A 15,196-nucleotide genomic window follows, 5' to 3' on the forward strand; every position below is an offset into this window, starting at 1 on the left:
GAAATGCCAGCGAATGAATTTCAATGACAAGGTAAATCAACGTCAGTGCTGGAATTTGATGGAATTTCCTTTGTTTCCGAACTGAATAGCTCGTTATTTTTGTTACTGGGCACTACTCTAAGGACATCCAACATTAATTGGTTATATGTGAGTGGGTGGGCCTGTCCCATCCCATTCCATTCTCGCTGTCCTGATTGCAAGTGGAGCATGACCCACATACTTGAGTAAACAAAGCATAAAATCAGCTATGCGAATATATGTTCACAACGAACAGCTCAGAGTCCTAACAAAACAATAGAACTTTGGTGCGTGCGGGTCGTCCTGCAAATCCGAAAAGTTAACACGGAAAAGGGGACGAGAAACAAAGAAAGTGGCAAACTTAGACTGATTTTTGTCATAAAAGGGGAGTTCGATCAAATGTAAGGGTATTTATTTAATAGCACAATGCAGAACATTTGTATGAGAGCGTTGAAAAAATGCTGCAAGAATTAATTTCTGAAAATACTTGGTCTACTAGGCGTATACGTAATGGCATACGATGTGTCATTTGGGGCATTAACACAATGGTCTAAGCAATATTTGCCATGTGCCCACCTCAAAGTACTAACGTTATGCACATAGAATGTTTTCTGAAAATTTTCCTTTGCTTGATGTAGTTAAAAAATTACGTATACGTATATAATATAAAGAGGTAGGTTTACCAAATTATACGATAATTTATCTGCCTTTAAATTTATTGGAACAAGAAATAACGTAAAAAACATTGTAATGGCACTACTGAGAATTATTAAGCCAAAACAATTTAAAGTGGTATTATATTTTGTGTAGCATACTTAACGGAATATTGCTATCAACCCCCAGCGAAAAGACTTCACTTACTATACTACAGGCCGCCATAAATCAACTAGTAATATTTAAAAATAATATAGGTATGCAAGTAGTATTACTTACAAATTTGATACGCTATATAAGCACATCTCATACATACCTGAAAATAAAAGAGAAAATATATTAATTGAAATTCAATATAAACTTATGCTAAATAAAAATTAAGTTATTTTTATTATAATAATTAATTTATTATATTGTAATTATATAATTAAGTTAATATCATGCAGTGCAGTTCATTAATATTTTTAACACAACTCATTGAAGACCGTTTTTGAGAAGTAAACATTTGATAAGATAAGCTGAGACGGAGGTGTTGGAAGGGAAAAACTGATTAGATGACGGGGCTTGAATGCCTCACTTTGTCCACTTTTTTTTTATTGCCTCATTGGCGGTAAGCACATATTGAAAGGTACTTTATAAAGCAATCATCGACGCTGTCTGGGGCTTAAGGAGCAAAAAGTAAACAAAACTGGTTGCCCGTAATTTTCCACATGGCAATGGGTGCAGCTACGAGACCAGTTCTGTAAAAGGTCGCCACCTCGATGGTCACGATCAGCTCCACGCTCATATTATGCGTCTTATTCGGCAACAGAGCCAAAAAGCTTGTCATATTACTGATAGTATACTATAGTATAATTAAGATTTATGTGGGCTAGTAAAGCAGGGGACACAAAGGTGTGCAAGTCAGTAGTCACTTTGACTATAAAACTTTGGCACGTAAAATGTTAATATTCAACAAACTTTTAAAGAAGTTAAGAAAAAAAGATTCCATTCCATTTCCAGCCTTTTTCTTTATTATTAACGGTTAAAGTCAGATCTGCAACTTTGTAATACAACTTACGCTGTAAACACGTGGTTAAACGTCAAGCTCACCTGAGAAAATCGAGGTTATTCATGATAACCCACAGGAAAGTGATAAGAACGACGCGCAGGAAAACCAAATAGAAAACTACGAGAAGCGAGAAGAGGGCAAGTCGAATCGCTGATGTGCGGGGTCAATGAAATTGAAGTGCAATTGTCAGAAGCTTTTCAAACTCGGCGCGAACTCGAAAGGTAAGCCCATGCAAAACAAAAGCTTAAACCGATCGAAAACAAAAAGCGGCAGAGATAATCGCGACACAGAGAGAGAGCGAGAGAGTGCGATGCAGAGAGAAGTGTGAGAGAGACCCAAAACCGGCACAAGCAAACAAAGAGCCGAAGCGACAAGAAACCGAACGACAGCAGCAGCAGCAGCAGCAACAACAACAACACATCGCTACCCATCAGCAACATCGTCGACAAACACGAGGAAAAAGGTTCGACTGGCTCAGTGTGACGGCGAACGTCGTACCTGTTGTGTGTGTGTTTCCACGTTTTTCGATTTGTCCACCGAAAAGTGCCTGGCGAAAAACAAACAAAGAGCTCGCCGAGTGAAAAAGTCCTGCATATCGCAAACAATAGCAACAGTTGGCAGCAGATCGGTGGTGAAGAGGAGAGCAAAATGTTTGAAGTCGCCTGCCTGATGTTCATCTGCCCTTGGCTCATACTCGTACTGCTCATGTTCATCGCCATGACTGTACTCTAGTATCTGGTTGAAAAATGTAAACACAAGCTGAGAGGAAAAAACGAACAAGAATGGGCACACAAATTGCAACACATCCGCTGGCAGTGTGCCCAAATAATCATCGGAAATTAACAGAAGATTCCTCTTGCGCCACCCAAATATTCCTATAAAAATGTGCTTTGATTGTTTTTATTACCCCATCGTTTCTTTGTTGACCGCACGAGCAAGTGCAATGTGATTTAAATTAAAGATCTTATTATGTAAGAATTCGTACCTAATGTGTATTTAGCTTAAGTTAGCCTTTAAGCTTGGCAAATAAACTACAAAGAAATAAGCGAGTCAAAGGTCTTTTACGAGCTGGGCATGGTCTAACTGGCTGGCTGCACAATTCCATTGTTAACTGTTATTAATTTAGGAACGAAAACCCGTTTTCTGAGCGATTAAATCAACTGGGTTTCGCTCAACTGGCAGGCCTCTAATCCGAGTTGTTGTTAGCTAACGATTTAGGAAATATGTAGGGCTACGAATATGAGGGTTAAAGCTTACAACTATATGCCTTGAATATACAATATATTAATATATGTATGAAACAAAGAGTACTGCACAAATATGAGTTACCCATATGCGTATTGCCCAACATCATATCAGTATTTCAGTCTATCACTTTTATTGTGCGCTATAAACGAATGTCTTTCGAAATCGACCAACTGTCATATATAACAAGCCTGGTTATCTGCTACTTGTTACGTATCTGGATTTGATAAGAGTTAAATTGGGACATGACTTCAACTATTTCATTCACAAATGACAATTAATATGCCTTCCCAAATATTCACTCATTTATTCTCGTTGAAACAAAAAAATCTATTTCTTTGGCTAGATATGTATATTTTTAGCTGTAGATGAGGTCACGCAATTTCCTCGAATATAAAATCACTCAACAAGTAAGCGTTAAAAAGTGAAAGTTTGTCACATAAGCCCAATAAGTGTAAAGGCAATTACACGTGTAGTCAGTGTTAGTATATCCATATCGATAAACTTAAACAGTGTTGTATAAATAATAGTGTTTTGTAGTGCCATTAATTATACAGTCAAATCAAATTGAAAATAGCTCTATATACATTGTATATTTTTTAAATTGTATATTTTGCTGTTGCTTGTAAGTAAACAAGGTCGTTTTCTCTTTTGTGGTTTTGTCTGCGTGTTTGGCAGTGTCAATGAACCTCATTAGCAAAATAAGAACAATGGAGGGAATGAGCAGAGTAACAAGTCAAATATTGACCGAAATATGTGTGATCTGAGAACCTTAGGTTTTTTTTTTTGGCTATACAAAAATCCCTTGCTAGCGTCTGAGTTTAATTTACTTAAGCTTTTTTCTTTGCATTCCAATCTTCCTCGCTTGCAAATGGCCAAATATTATGAACTGTCTTCTATTGACTGAACAAATAATAGCAAATATTGACCCATTGATGACTGTCTAAAGTCAACGTGGTCTAATTCCACATTGGCCAACAGTGACTGACTTTTGGGCTGTATATTTACTTATGCACGACTGTTTGGCAAAAAACAAAGCAAATGCATTTGCATTTTCATTAAAATGCAACAATTCGTGGAAAAGAGGCCCACAAAGACATTTGAGACACCATCGCGTGCCGTTCTCGTCCGCCTTCGAAGGCAATTTCTGTAATGTTCCGTGGGGTGTGGACCAGGTGGGCGTTACATAGCTAGTACTAGTACTAGTACTAGTAGTGGAGTGGTGGTAGAGTTGTGTAGTGCAATCACCTCCGGAACAAGACCCTTTTTGTGGGTCAGCAGGACTGCAGTTGGCGTTGCCCATTGTTGTTACTATAAATTTTGAATGTTTACCCGTACGATTTCGTGCTAAAATCGGTTTGTCTGCATGCGAGTGTGTGGTCTCTGGGCCTTTTGAATTTCGCCTTCTCGTATTTTGCATTTCTCGCAATGGGCACTATGAACTCATAGTTCCGGCTGAGACAAGTCAGCGTTGGCCACAGTTCATTGCTCTAATTCCCCCGGCAACAACAAAAAGTAAGAGCAACGAATAATATCGAATGCGTTGAGCGAACGATTCAAATCCCAAAGTGCGGCACGTTCTAAGATATAAGTTTCCTCGATACCCTATAGCCTCATGGATACCTGTGGCATATTGAGCATATGCAAAATTACCACGGACATTCGTATTTTTAAAACGAAAGCACACGTTTGTTTGTTTCTATAAAGACTTTAGGTAGTGAAGTGAAGCTTATTATTTCTTGTGTACAGGGTACACAACAGTCTCAATAGTCATTCGATACCTCCGCTTCATGCTTTTGTTTGGACTCAGGCGAAGTTGTTTTTATCGCTGGCCATAAAATCACAAATTTCGCACATAATTAAATGCAAAATGGCAGCGAGGAAAACTCAACCGCAAGGCAAAAGGCTGGCTAAAATCAAATTACAACTAATCATAATTTCAGCTCGTTTTCCATACTCATGTTTTTCTTTGTTGCGGTTGAAGTTGCTTTGAAGTTTGAGGTTTTGTAGCCGTCGGTTGGATTGTTGCACTTTAATTTTGGAATAGACTGGGCGCACTTGCCTATGCAATTATTCGAGCTGGGCGGCAACACTTTTCTTTTGGTGCTTATTTTTTTTTTTTCTTCTCTATGGCAGTGGCTTGACTTGAGGCATTTTGGGCTTGTCATGGAGCTTGTGATTGTGCCGATGATGACTGCAGGGCGAGACATGACCTCCTTCGGTTGCCTTGCAATTTTCCTCGGCGGGCGGAACGAAGCCTACCGGGAAATTGCAGCCAAACGGTGGAGCATTAAGCTTTTACGACTTAATAAATACAATAAAGTAATTGTAATATGATGGTGAATTATTACAAACTATAAACTCAAAGCTTAACTCGAAAGTGTGTAGGATTTCCGAAAAAGAAAGTGTATGCACAATTGCACTTCAATTCTCTCGACAATTTCACTTGCTTTGCTCGAGCTCTGCATGTTTGCATAATAAAATTGATATACCATATTTCAAGCCGAGCCATTCCATTAATTTCCACATTTCGCAAGCATAACATTGCGTGGCTTGAGGTTTCATAAGAATTTCTTAGCATTATGCAAAATTGAAAATGACCATTGAGTGAAAACTTGTGGCTATGTGTTTTGGCTTAGTCAACAGTTTGTTTTCTGCCTCATTTTTCACTGCCTCGGTTTGTTTGTGCCGCCAGAGTGTCTGCCACGTTATTAGCCATCTCTTGACGTCTTTCCCTGCTGTGAGTTTCTGTAACCCGAAACCATAACGAACTTAAGCATTCTAAAAATGTTGTTTTCCTCCCCCCCCCACAGACTTTCCATCTCAGGTTGCCTTTGTTTTTTTCCCTCTGGCAAACTAATGAAGCGCACCATATGCCAACACCAGCTGTATATGTATATATTTTGCTTTATTTTGTGGCTAAACTGTCCCACCAACATTCCTCCCCCCGGTTAACCCTTCGACCATTATCGACTCATTAGCTTGGCCAAATAGACGCGGGTAAATGGCGAGCAGAATTGCTTTTCCATGCGTCTGTGTTTGTGTTTAGCATTCGGCGGCTTCTGTTTAACATTTGCCACGTGGCCACGCTGATTCTAGGAAAAATAATTAAAACTTCAGTTTATCATGGACAACGGGGGTCTGGCCAAAATGTCTGGAATCAAGTGGAAGTCAAATAGAGGGATTCGTTATTTTGACTGATTGCAAAAGTTTGCTTGAGTTGGTCGGTGTAATTAATTAATGTTAGAATGTTTACTGCTGTATTTTAGTTATTATAAAAGTCACTATTGAATCCAAATCAAAACCAGTGATGCCCATTATCCCAACTGAGCAAAACAATGATGCCAATTCTGTCGTATCTTAAAACACGCAATTCTTGTAACAAAACAATTGTGTTCAGTTAATATAACCGATTAAAGGAGGATTTTTCCATCTACTACCGAAAGTCACTCAACACATCGATGCAGTGCATCCATGACGTTTCACATCAACATGAGCTGCAGGTTCTAACGCCCACCTGGACTTACGACACCTGACAACCCTGAAATTATTCTGCTCACGCTACGCGAGAATACAAAGTGGCAGCTGGCTGCGAATTATCAATGAGTTCTAAAGTTCAAACGGAATCTATCAAGATGCGGCCATACCCATTTAATTGTTCATTTTCATTTATGAAACAGTTTCTCATCGCAAATAATTCCGTGGAAAACAAAGCCAATGGCAATTAATTAACGGAAAGCGTTAATCGACTCGGAAAATCTCAAAGAAAACAGCAATTAAAAGATATTCGACTAGCCAATTGGGTTTTTCTTTGGAAACTAAAAGCTGCAATAAAATATGGCCACCCTTTAAATAATTTAAGATACATTATTGCCTTTCCATGCAAAATATTAATTGCATTTTTAATATCACACTAATCGGATTTCCTGGCACTTCCCACGCACTTTGTTGTTTATTAAAAATTTCTAATTGTGCAATTGTCATTTGTGGTCGCATTGTGTCTCTTCCTAGGACATTTTTCTAATAAACAACCCTTTTGCGCCCCAACTTCCCATCTCTGAAATGAACCTTTCCCCCTCCATTCAATAGACATTTAAAGTGGCAGCCATTTAAATGCAATTTGCCGCGCATTGCAATGAAAAATAATGTATGGAAAAGTGTATCTATATCTGCCGGTTTGTCTCTGGCTCGTGGCCCACGCCTCGAATGTGGGCGGGCTGGGGGAGAAAGGGTGGAAAATTAACGATTTCCAGTGAACGAGCGAATGTGGCAGACATGATGGCGTCGACAGCGCTGGCCATTGTTGTAGCTCGTTAGTCTTCCAAGTCCCCATTTTCAGCCTGCACATTTCAGCGATGTCGGTGTCCATTCCCGTTTTCCATGTCCCTCGGCTAATGCTAATGTAATCACATCGATTAGTATGGACAGTGGAGGAGTTCGGCTTAGGCAGTTAAAGTTCCACAACCACTTCCTTATGGACTAGATTTACGGTTATTGCAGTTCATGAAAGTCCAAAGACCAATAATGCCGGCACAAAATATAGTTCATATATGGGGCTATTCGGACTTTGTTTTAGTTAAATATAACGTAAATTTATATTTTCTGAATTCCCCTCGCCGGCTTGACCTTTTTACATAATTCAGAAGCCAAAATTCGCATTAATTGTATACGTTTTGTAACACAACTAGTGATTGATGTGCTTTTAATCACAGCTCTTGCCAAATACCCGCAATGATTTAAATATTTATAGGATGATTTTAGACTTTCCAAGCGAGTGTTGAAATAAAAAATATATTATCTTTGTCTTTTAAACAATATAACAAAAAGTGCAAAGTTTCGGCACTTAATAAGATGACGTTTCACAAAAAATGATTGATGGCAAGGTAGGCCAGTATATATTTTCGACTTACCACCAAGAGTAATAACAAAAATGTTACATAACATCTTTGCCATTAAAATATATTTAGTTCAATGAATAAACACTTGTAAATAGGCCTAAATATAGATGGGCAAGTCCCAGACAGCAACCCACAAAACATAAATAAATTAAATAAATAAATATGAATGTATACAAAGTAAAACAAATAAATAACCACGACTCATCGGGTAGGCAATAATGTGAAATGACATGACAAGATATACTTGTGGAAAAAAACCAATATATGTATATAAATCGGCATATCTTGCAGATACAAGTGGGCGACGACAAATGATCTTTGGTGGCAGCCGAAGAAAGGGTAAAAAGAATGCCTCTTAGACAGGCCCGAAAGCCAAACAAAGCCATCGACCAGAAGAATATGAGAGAAATCTTCAAGCCAGACAGCAAAGTAAACAAGAAGAATCGTTTCCACCTCTTCTGGGCCAACATACATTACTCTTGGCCATAAAAGACTCTCTGCCGCTGGCCTACACTTCATCAGCCCGACTCCTTAAAGCATTTCCATAAGATAATTGTTTATGTGCGGCTCGTCATTTTTACTTTTTCTTTTTGAATATTATTTTTGGCATGTTTTGCGGCTTTTTTGGTTTGCCTTCTGCTTCGTTTTTTCTCATATTTTTTTTTTGTTTTTTGGGGTTTTGCGTTTTGTTTTGCTTTTGTTGTCTGCTCTTTTTTTTGGCCATTGTGTTTTGCTCGGCTGGCTGCAAGCATTTGTGCCAAAAATAAATGCTGACATCATCCGAAGCAAACCATTCAGCCGCAGCCACACACAAAATCGAGCTCACTTTTATTTATGGGGCAGGGGAATGCGGGGAGCATAGCCCCTCGATAAGGAGAGTGGCACCAACAAACACCACATTTCATTCGCCTCTCTTGAGTGAGATAAACCCAAAGTATGGACGAACTCAAGATGATGCCTAAATGAAATTCTAATTGGTCTGGGGAGTCGCCAGCAGCTTACATATGTACACTCCTCCATGGGCATCCTCACCAAAAATGTACTGACGAAACCAAACGATGATGAGAACACCCGGTTCCATTTGGGATTACTGACCTTGAACTTGAGACTTTGTGGTTCTCTCCTTGATAAAAGTTTTTGGACTCAAGTCGATGGTTTTTTGTATTCCTTTCTGAATATCATTTTCGGCGACTTTTGAGTGCATTCAAACTGCATTTCGGCAGAAAGAACGAGATATTTAAAACCTTTTGAGGCAACTGTACTGCTGTTAAAGGGGTTTCAATGATTTACCATTCCATGTATACTTTTATTCTACTATTAACTTTGATATTTATAAATCTGTACTATTTCATAGTTTATTATAGATAAAAGTTTTATTAATTCCCAGTTCCTAAGAGTAAGTTCTTAAAAAAAGTATAAATTATGTGTACCATCTATATTTTAGCACATTTTGGCAAGTTTATAACCGGAAAAGATAACTTAGAACATATACGATTGAAATTTATTTTTGCGTGGGAAATACCCGATTTCATTCAAAAAGATTGAAGTGTGAAAGTTTCCTGCTTAATCACCGCCAATGTACTCGCTCCTTATATAGCACACATTAATATTAATCGCTATCTATGAACAATTTACAAGTGAGTCAGATGTGAGTCACTGAAAGCAATCACAGCGCAAAACTTTCAAATAGTTTTCAAATCTGGCGGCGTGATCATCTCCATTTAAAACGGAAGCTCACAATTATAATACTACTACAATTGCGTAGGGCCTTCGATTTTTTTAAATAAAAAATTCTGAGCATTTTTGTCATTTATGGAATGTTTTCGCATCATGATGTGTAAACATACGAACTTCAGAGTCCCATGGATACCTAATTTAGTGCGCCATTCCGCAACAAAGCCTCGCCTTTGTGGTGACCCCATGTTTTTTTTTGGGGTGGATGGGGTAACTATCGGGAGACCCTTTTCACTTTTTGCGCAGTTCGCTGGCGAGGAATTGCGTTGCGGCCAAGCCACCACCTCAAAGGAATTGCTTTTTTATTGCTTATGAGCTGGCAAATGCTAACGTATCATCATCATTATCATCATCGGGAAATGAATGCACGAAACACGAGGCAAATATTACAAGAGGCAGCCAAGTTTAGGTATGACATCATTTCCATGCCAAAACCAAACCAGAAACCGAACACCAAGAACAAATTCGCACAACTTTTAAATGCGCTGAATGTTGATTGAAAAACGCAGGAAATTCCCTTTCTGCCGTCAGTTTGCCTTTTTTATAATTAAGCAAAGGGCGAAATAAAGCGAAGAAGCCTTAAGGGCTCGCGCGTCTGGCTTATAAATTGCGTTGGGCCACGAAAGGGATGCATTTTCTGATTGCCACATGAATCATCAATCAACAGCGGAGTGACGCAACATGATTGAAAGCTAAAGGTAAAAAGCTAATTGGCAAATTCCTGACAGAAATTATTGAAGGGTTTTCCCATAAAAACTAAATTAAATTAAATTAAAATGTTTTAGCATTGCGTGCGAAATTAGACAAAATTTGGATTTTGATTTTTGGAATAAAAAAACATGCTTTAACGCACCACGATGGTTGATTCATGCCGAATTTATAGAAATACATTAACAAAACAAATTAATTAATGATATTTGACATAAAAGGAATTAAACATCAAAGGCAATGGTATGGATGGTATTTTATTATATTTTAGTAGGGGAAATGTTTTTACCATAAGTGTTAGACTGAAGTGTTAGCATGTGTTAACTAAGTTGGTAAATAACTTAGTTCTTTTGTGATTAAATCATTTTAAATTAAACTGTGTTATATTTTTGTATGATATCTTTTCAGTTATTATGTGAACAGTCAGTGTTGATTGTTATTCAACAAAATATCACCACTGGCATTCGTTTAAACAAGAAACCACCCAGAAACTGAACGAAATCCAAATACAGTACAATATTCAGCGTGCAACACCACAGGCCAAGCGATTAGGAACATCAAGCATTCAGAGCGAAGGACACGAACAGGGGGGGTACAAAATCAAGCGACAAGTAGTAGGACATGGCAATTAGATCCCGCAACCAGAAATGATGGACTGATCGACCCACACCGACCTGCTGATAACGGTATCCGCTGCACCACCAGCTGCACCACCGCAAGTTGCAGCCGCCGCGACGGCGGCAAAAACGGTGGCACATTCCAGCGGAGATCGGGGTCTGCGATCGCCGGATGCGTTGGGCACTTGCAAGCGCTGGAAGGCAGGATCATAGCTGAAGGATATGCGCGAACTGGCCGCCGGATGTCCTGGCATTGCGGCACTGGCAAACGACGTTTCCGGCGAACTGGCATAGAATGGCGAGTGCGGATAGGCATAAATCGAGGGACTGGCACTGAATGCACCCGTGCTCGCTGGACCTCCTGCCATTTGGTTAATTCCGATCGCAATCCTCGGCTGCGAGTGATGCACCTGATGCTGTGGACTGCTGCCGGCACTACTTGGTATGGGAATCGCACGACTTGCCGACCGCGTGTATATCGTTGGCGAGAACTGATCTATGGCCTCCTCATAGTCCTCATCCGTGGTGGAACCCATGTACAAGTTCGTATCGCTGACCGCTCCATTCGGATTGTTCGTGGGCCACAGGGATTCGTCCACGCAAAAGGAACTTCTACCCGACTGCGATTTGTTGTAGTAGTAGAGCTGGGGATTCAGTCGGTGCATAAACGACGGATCATTGGGCCCTCCTATGTGCGGATTACTAAAGGCCCTCTTTCGATTTCCGCCGGGATTCGAAGCGGTTATAAAGCTGGATTTTTTCAATTTGGATTTTGGATGTTTGGCAAAGCAAAAGGTCGCACGCAGTTCAAATAAAAATAAAGAGTTTAGAGGTATAAGATAGATTGGAAAGTAGCTTTAGATATAAATATATAGATGTCGCATAATTTGAATTTCTTTTGCTACGCCAATTGAAATTATAATGAAAGTTCTTATTGGGCAGGGATATAGGAAGGGATTCGGTGCCAGGCAACAGGAGTCGATTCGATGTTGCTGCAATGAAGTGATCTAAGTTTGCGATTCGAAAGTGAACTGTGATCGATGCCAGACAATCAGGTGAACGAATCTTGTGGATTGACAAAGCCTGATTGAAAAGCTAATTGTTTATTTGCTGGTATAAAATTAAATGATTTTGAGTGTGCGCTTTTTTTGTGCCTTGCAAAGGCTGTAGCTGCCAATAAAGTTTGATTTGTGTGTGTTTTAACAACATGACAATTATTTGAACTGTATATGATATGAATGTGGTTACATTGCATAATTGTTCTTAAAAATTTTAATAGCTGTTGCTTTGTTAGTGTGGCTACTCTCACTCCATTCAAAATATTCTCCAACAAAAAAATGGAACTGCAGTTAACAAGAGCAGCCTCAATTTCCACTTCATTTGCCGGCACAACAGCAACAGGGCAACATTATGATGCAACATTTGTGGCAACTTGTCGATGCGCTCCAATTCTCGGCATAAACAACACACAACTGCGAGAGGATGCAACATGGAATCTTTTGCTGCAGCAGCAGATGATGAATGTGGCATGCCACATGCAATTTATGCATCCCAAATAAAACTGACAAAAAGCAAAATCGCGTGGAAGGTGCAGATATTTGTCAATTACGTTGTGGCAAATTAATCTCCGCAAATAGGCTAAAAACGAACATTTCCTTTGGAAAATGTTTGATCTGTGACAGAGTGACGACAACTCGCTTTTCCTTTGAGGATGAAAAACATATTTCCGTTCTACAAAGTCAAGCTGATTTTCTTTCCACAGCTAAGCGCATAAATTAAATGCAACAGGGCGTGGAGAGAGGAGGTTTTCCGAAGAAAAACTTTTCACAATCTAAAGGCCTTTTCCTCGCAAAATAAGTAGCTAAGCATTGAAGAAAAATGGCGGCAACCACAACTTTTTAGCTGCAGTCCAGGCACATTTTCCTTCTTTTTTTTTTACAGCTTTCCTTTTTTTTTTTTGGATAGTGGATAATTCTCAGTGGAATGAAATGGGCTCCACATGCTTGTTGTTGCTTTTCCTTTCGGTTTTGTGGCTATCTTGTGGTTTTTTTGACTGCAGTAAAACTTTTGCTCCTGCAGCCATTTATTTTTGTTTTCTTCCTGTTACGATTTTAATTGTTAATTTTAAGTTCACGAAACTTTTTAATGGGCCGCACATGACAAAAATGTTACACTATGCACAGCAATATTTAATTTCGAAATGAGTAAATTAGCAGAACTTTTAGAACTTGAACCGGAAAAGTATACTTATTAAAATAAGTTTACTACTCATTTGGGCCAACCTTTTTCGCGGATATAAAGTGCTTATTTTGTTTCGTGTTTACTCCCCCCAATTTGAAATACTTTCCCCCGTCTTCTTGAGTCATCCTCTTGAAAATCCCAGTGTCATCCTGGCATCTGGATTGTCATCATCCTTTCTTTCGCCACTTGCAGCTTGCATAATGGCAAATGTAGCGAAATTAGCATAAAATGAGCAACGCAAAATGGGCAAAACACTCGCCAAACCAAAAAGAAAACGACCCCATTGAAAACTATGGAAAATTGCGGCTGCATTGTTGTTGCAGCAACAAATTAAATGCACATTACATGCAGCATTTTCCCCCCACTGCCATTTTCATTTGCCATTGTGTTTTCCCGCTTTGTTGTTGTTCAGTATGTCGCCCCAAAGCCAACAAGGAAATAAAAGTATTCAACAAAATTGTGAAAAACAAGCATTTGTTGTTCAAGAAAATTAGGTGAATGGAGCTAAGCTCAAAGAAAACTGCGGAGAGCGAGTCGGAAAATTCCAAAACGGGAGCCTCGAAAACTGCGATTTCAGATAAGACAAAAAAAATCGCTGAAAAGAAATTTGCAGTCAGCGCGAAGAAAATTTTCAACGGAAAATGTGAGGGGGAAGGGGGTTGCATTAATCGCTTCACCGTTTTGTTTTCGCAGTTTATCTGCGAGTTTTCATCGCGCTCGCCGCTGCTGCTTTTTTCAGCTTTTGACCACTTTTACCCGCCAAGCCGAAATTTATTTGCGAATTGTCTTTCATTCGTTACTATTTACGTAATTCGATTTCCAATGCTTGCGGTTTTCATTCGCAATTCGGCAGTTTGATTGGACAGCACAATTAGCTTGGAAGGACAGCAGAAAGTATTGCGCAAGTTTGAAAGCGGATTGAAAATTAGGGAAGAAAAACGGGGGACACCAGAAACTAAAACAACATATCCCCAAGGCTTTCAGTTTGGAATTCTTTTGATTTTTTGTATGACATTTACAAAAATATTTAAAGGGACAATAAAAACATTTATAGATTCGCCTTTTATTTTTTTAAGTAAATAGAGGCAGTTAGGAAATGTTGCCTTTAATATTTACAATTTACAAATTATAATATTAAAATGGATTTTAAATAATGGAATTTTCATTAAAATAGATATTTAAAGGAAATTGTTTTTATAACTTTTTAAAATGGTAAAGATTTTAAGCACGCTGAACTCGACTGCTTCACTAAGCTACATTTATTTACAAGTTAGTTTTCTTTGTGCATGATTAAATTATTTAAATGCGTTAAATGGAAAGACAAAACAGCAAAAAGTAATGAATGTTTATTTGATGGGTTGGCAGGGAATTAAGGTAAACGTAGTACTCACATACACAAAAATGATATTGGGGCATAAACATTTCGATTTTTATGATTTTCACTTGCTTACCTGAAAATAAAAGAAGAAAATTTTAAGTAAATATGTCTCAAAGTCGTAAGCAACAATTATAAAACTATTTTATCTAAACCAAAGTTATGGAATTACATTTTTTGGCGCCCCTTATTCAAATATTTCAGTAAACTGCTTGATTTATAAAGTTCTGTTGTTGGTTCGAGACGTATACTGCTTACTGTGTACATTGACAATATTCCGATAGAGGGCTATGTAAACTGCTTCGTCGTACCGCATTGCTAACAGACAAGACTGTTTAACAGTAATGTTGTTAGCTGTGGTACAGTTTTAAGATTATTGAAAACAAAGCAGTAGTACTGTAAACAGTAATGCTGTTTAACAGTTTCGACAGTTTTGAATTGAGACTAAGAAATACACTGCTTGAATTCATAGTTAGGTACAGTAACTCTGAAACTGTAAAAATAGGAGAGTCCGCATTCATATAAGCAGTGCTCCGAAAATCAGTGAATGTATGTTTACAATACAATGTAGAATAATATTTCATACAAGTAAAAATTAGATTTTACAGCTGAAAAACTAATTGGTAATAAATGAATATATAAAATAAAATACAAC

The 15,196-nt window shown here is 38.5% G+C and overlaps 1 protein-coding gene across 3 annotated transcripts in view; it reads right to left on the reverse strand.

Moving 5' to 3' along the window:
• Nucleotides 1-15,196, reverse strand: part of LOC117142934 (protein bunched, class 1/class 3/D/E isoforms) — a 90,160-nt gene that overhangs the window by 49,235 nt on the left and 25,729 nt on the right. For 2 of the 3 annotated variants that reach the window (XM_033307258.1, XM_033307250.1), the window contains exon 5: nt 10,983-11,675. The exons of the other annotated variant lie outside the window; for it this stretch is intronic. In XM_033307258.1, the coding sequence (XP_033163149.1) occupies nt 10,983-11,675 (693 nt within the window). The remainder of the gene's footprint in view (nt 1-10,982; nt 11,676-15,196) is intronic. 3 annotated transcript variants of the gene reach the window in all.

This window comes from Drosophila mauritiana, chromosome 2L, assembly GCF_004382145.1.
Source record: "Drosophila mauritiana strain mau12 chromosome 2L, ASM438214v1, whole genome shotgun sequence".
In the NCBI taxonomy this organism is placed as follows: Eukaryota; Metazoa; Arthropoda; class Insecta; order Diptera; family Drosophilidae; genus Drosophila; species Drosophila mauritiana.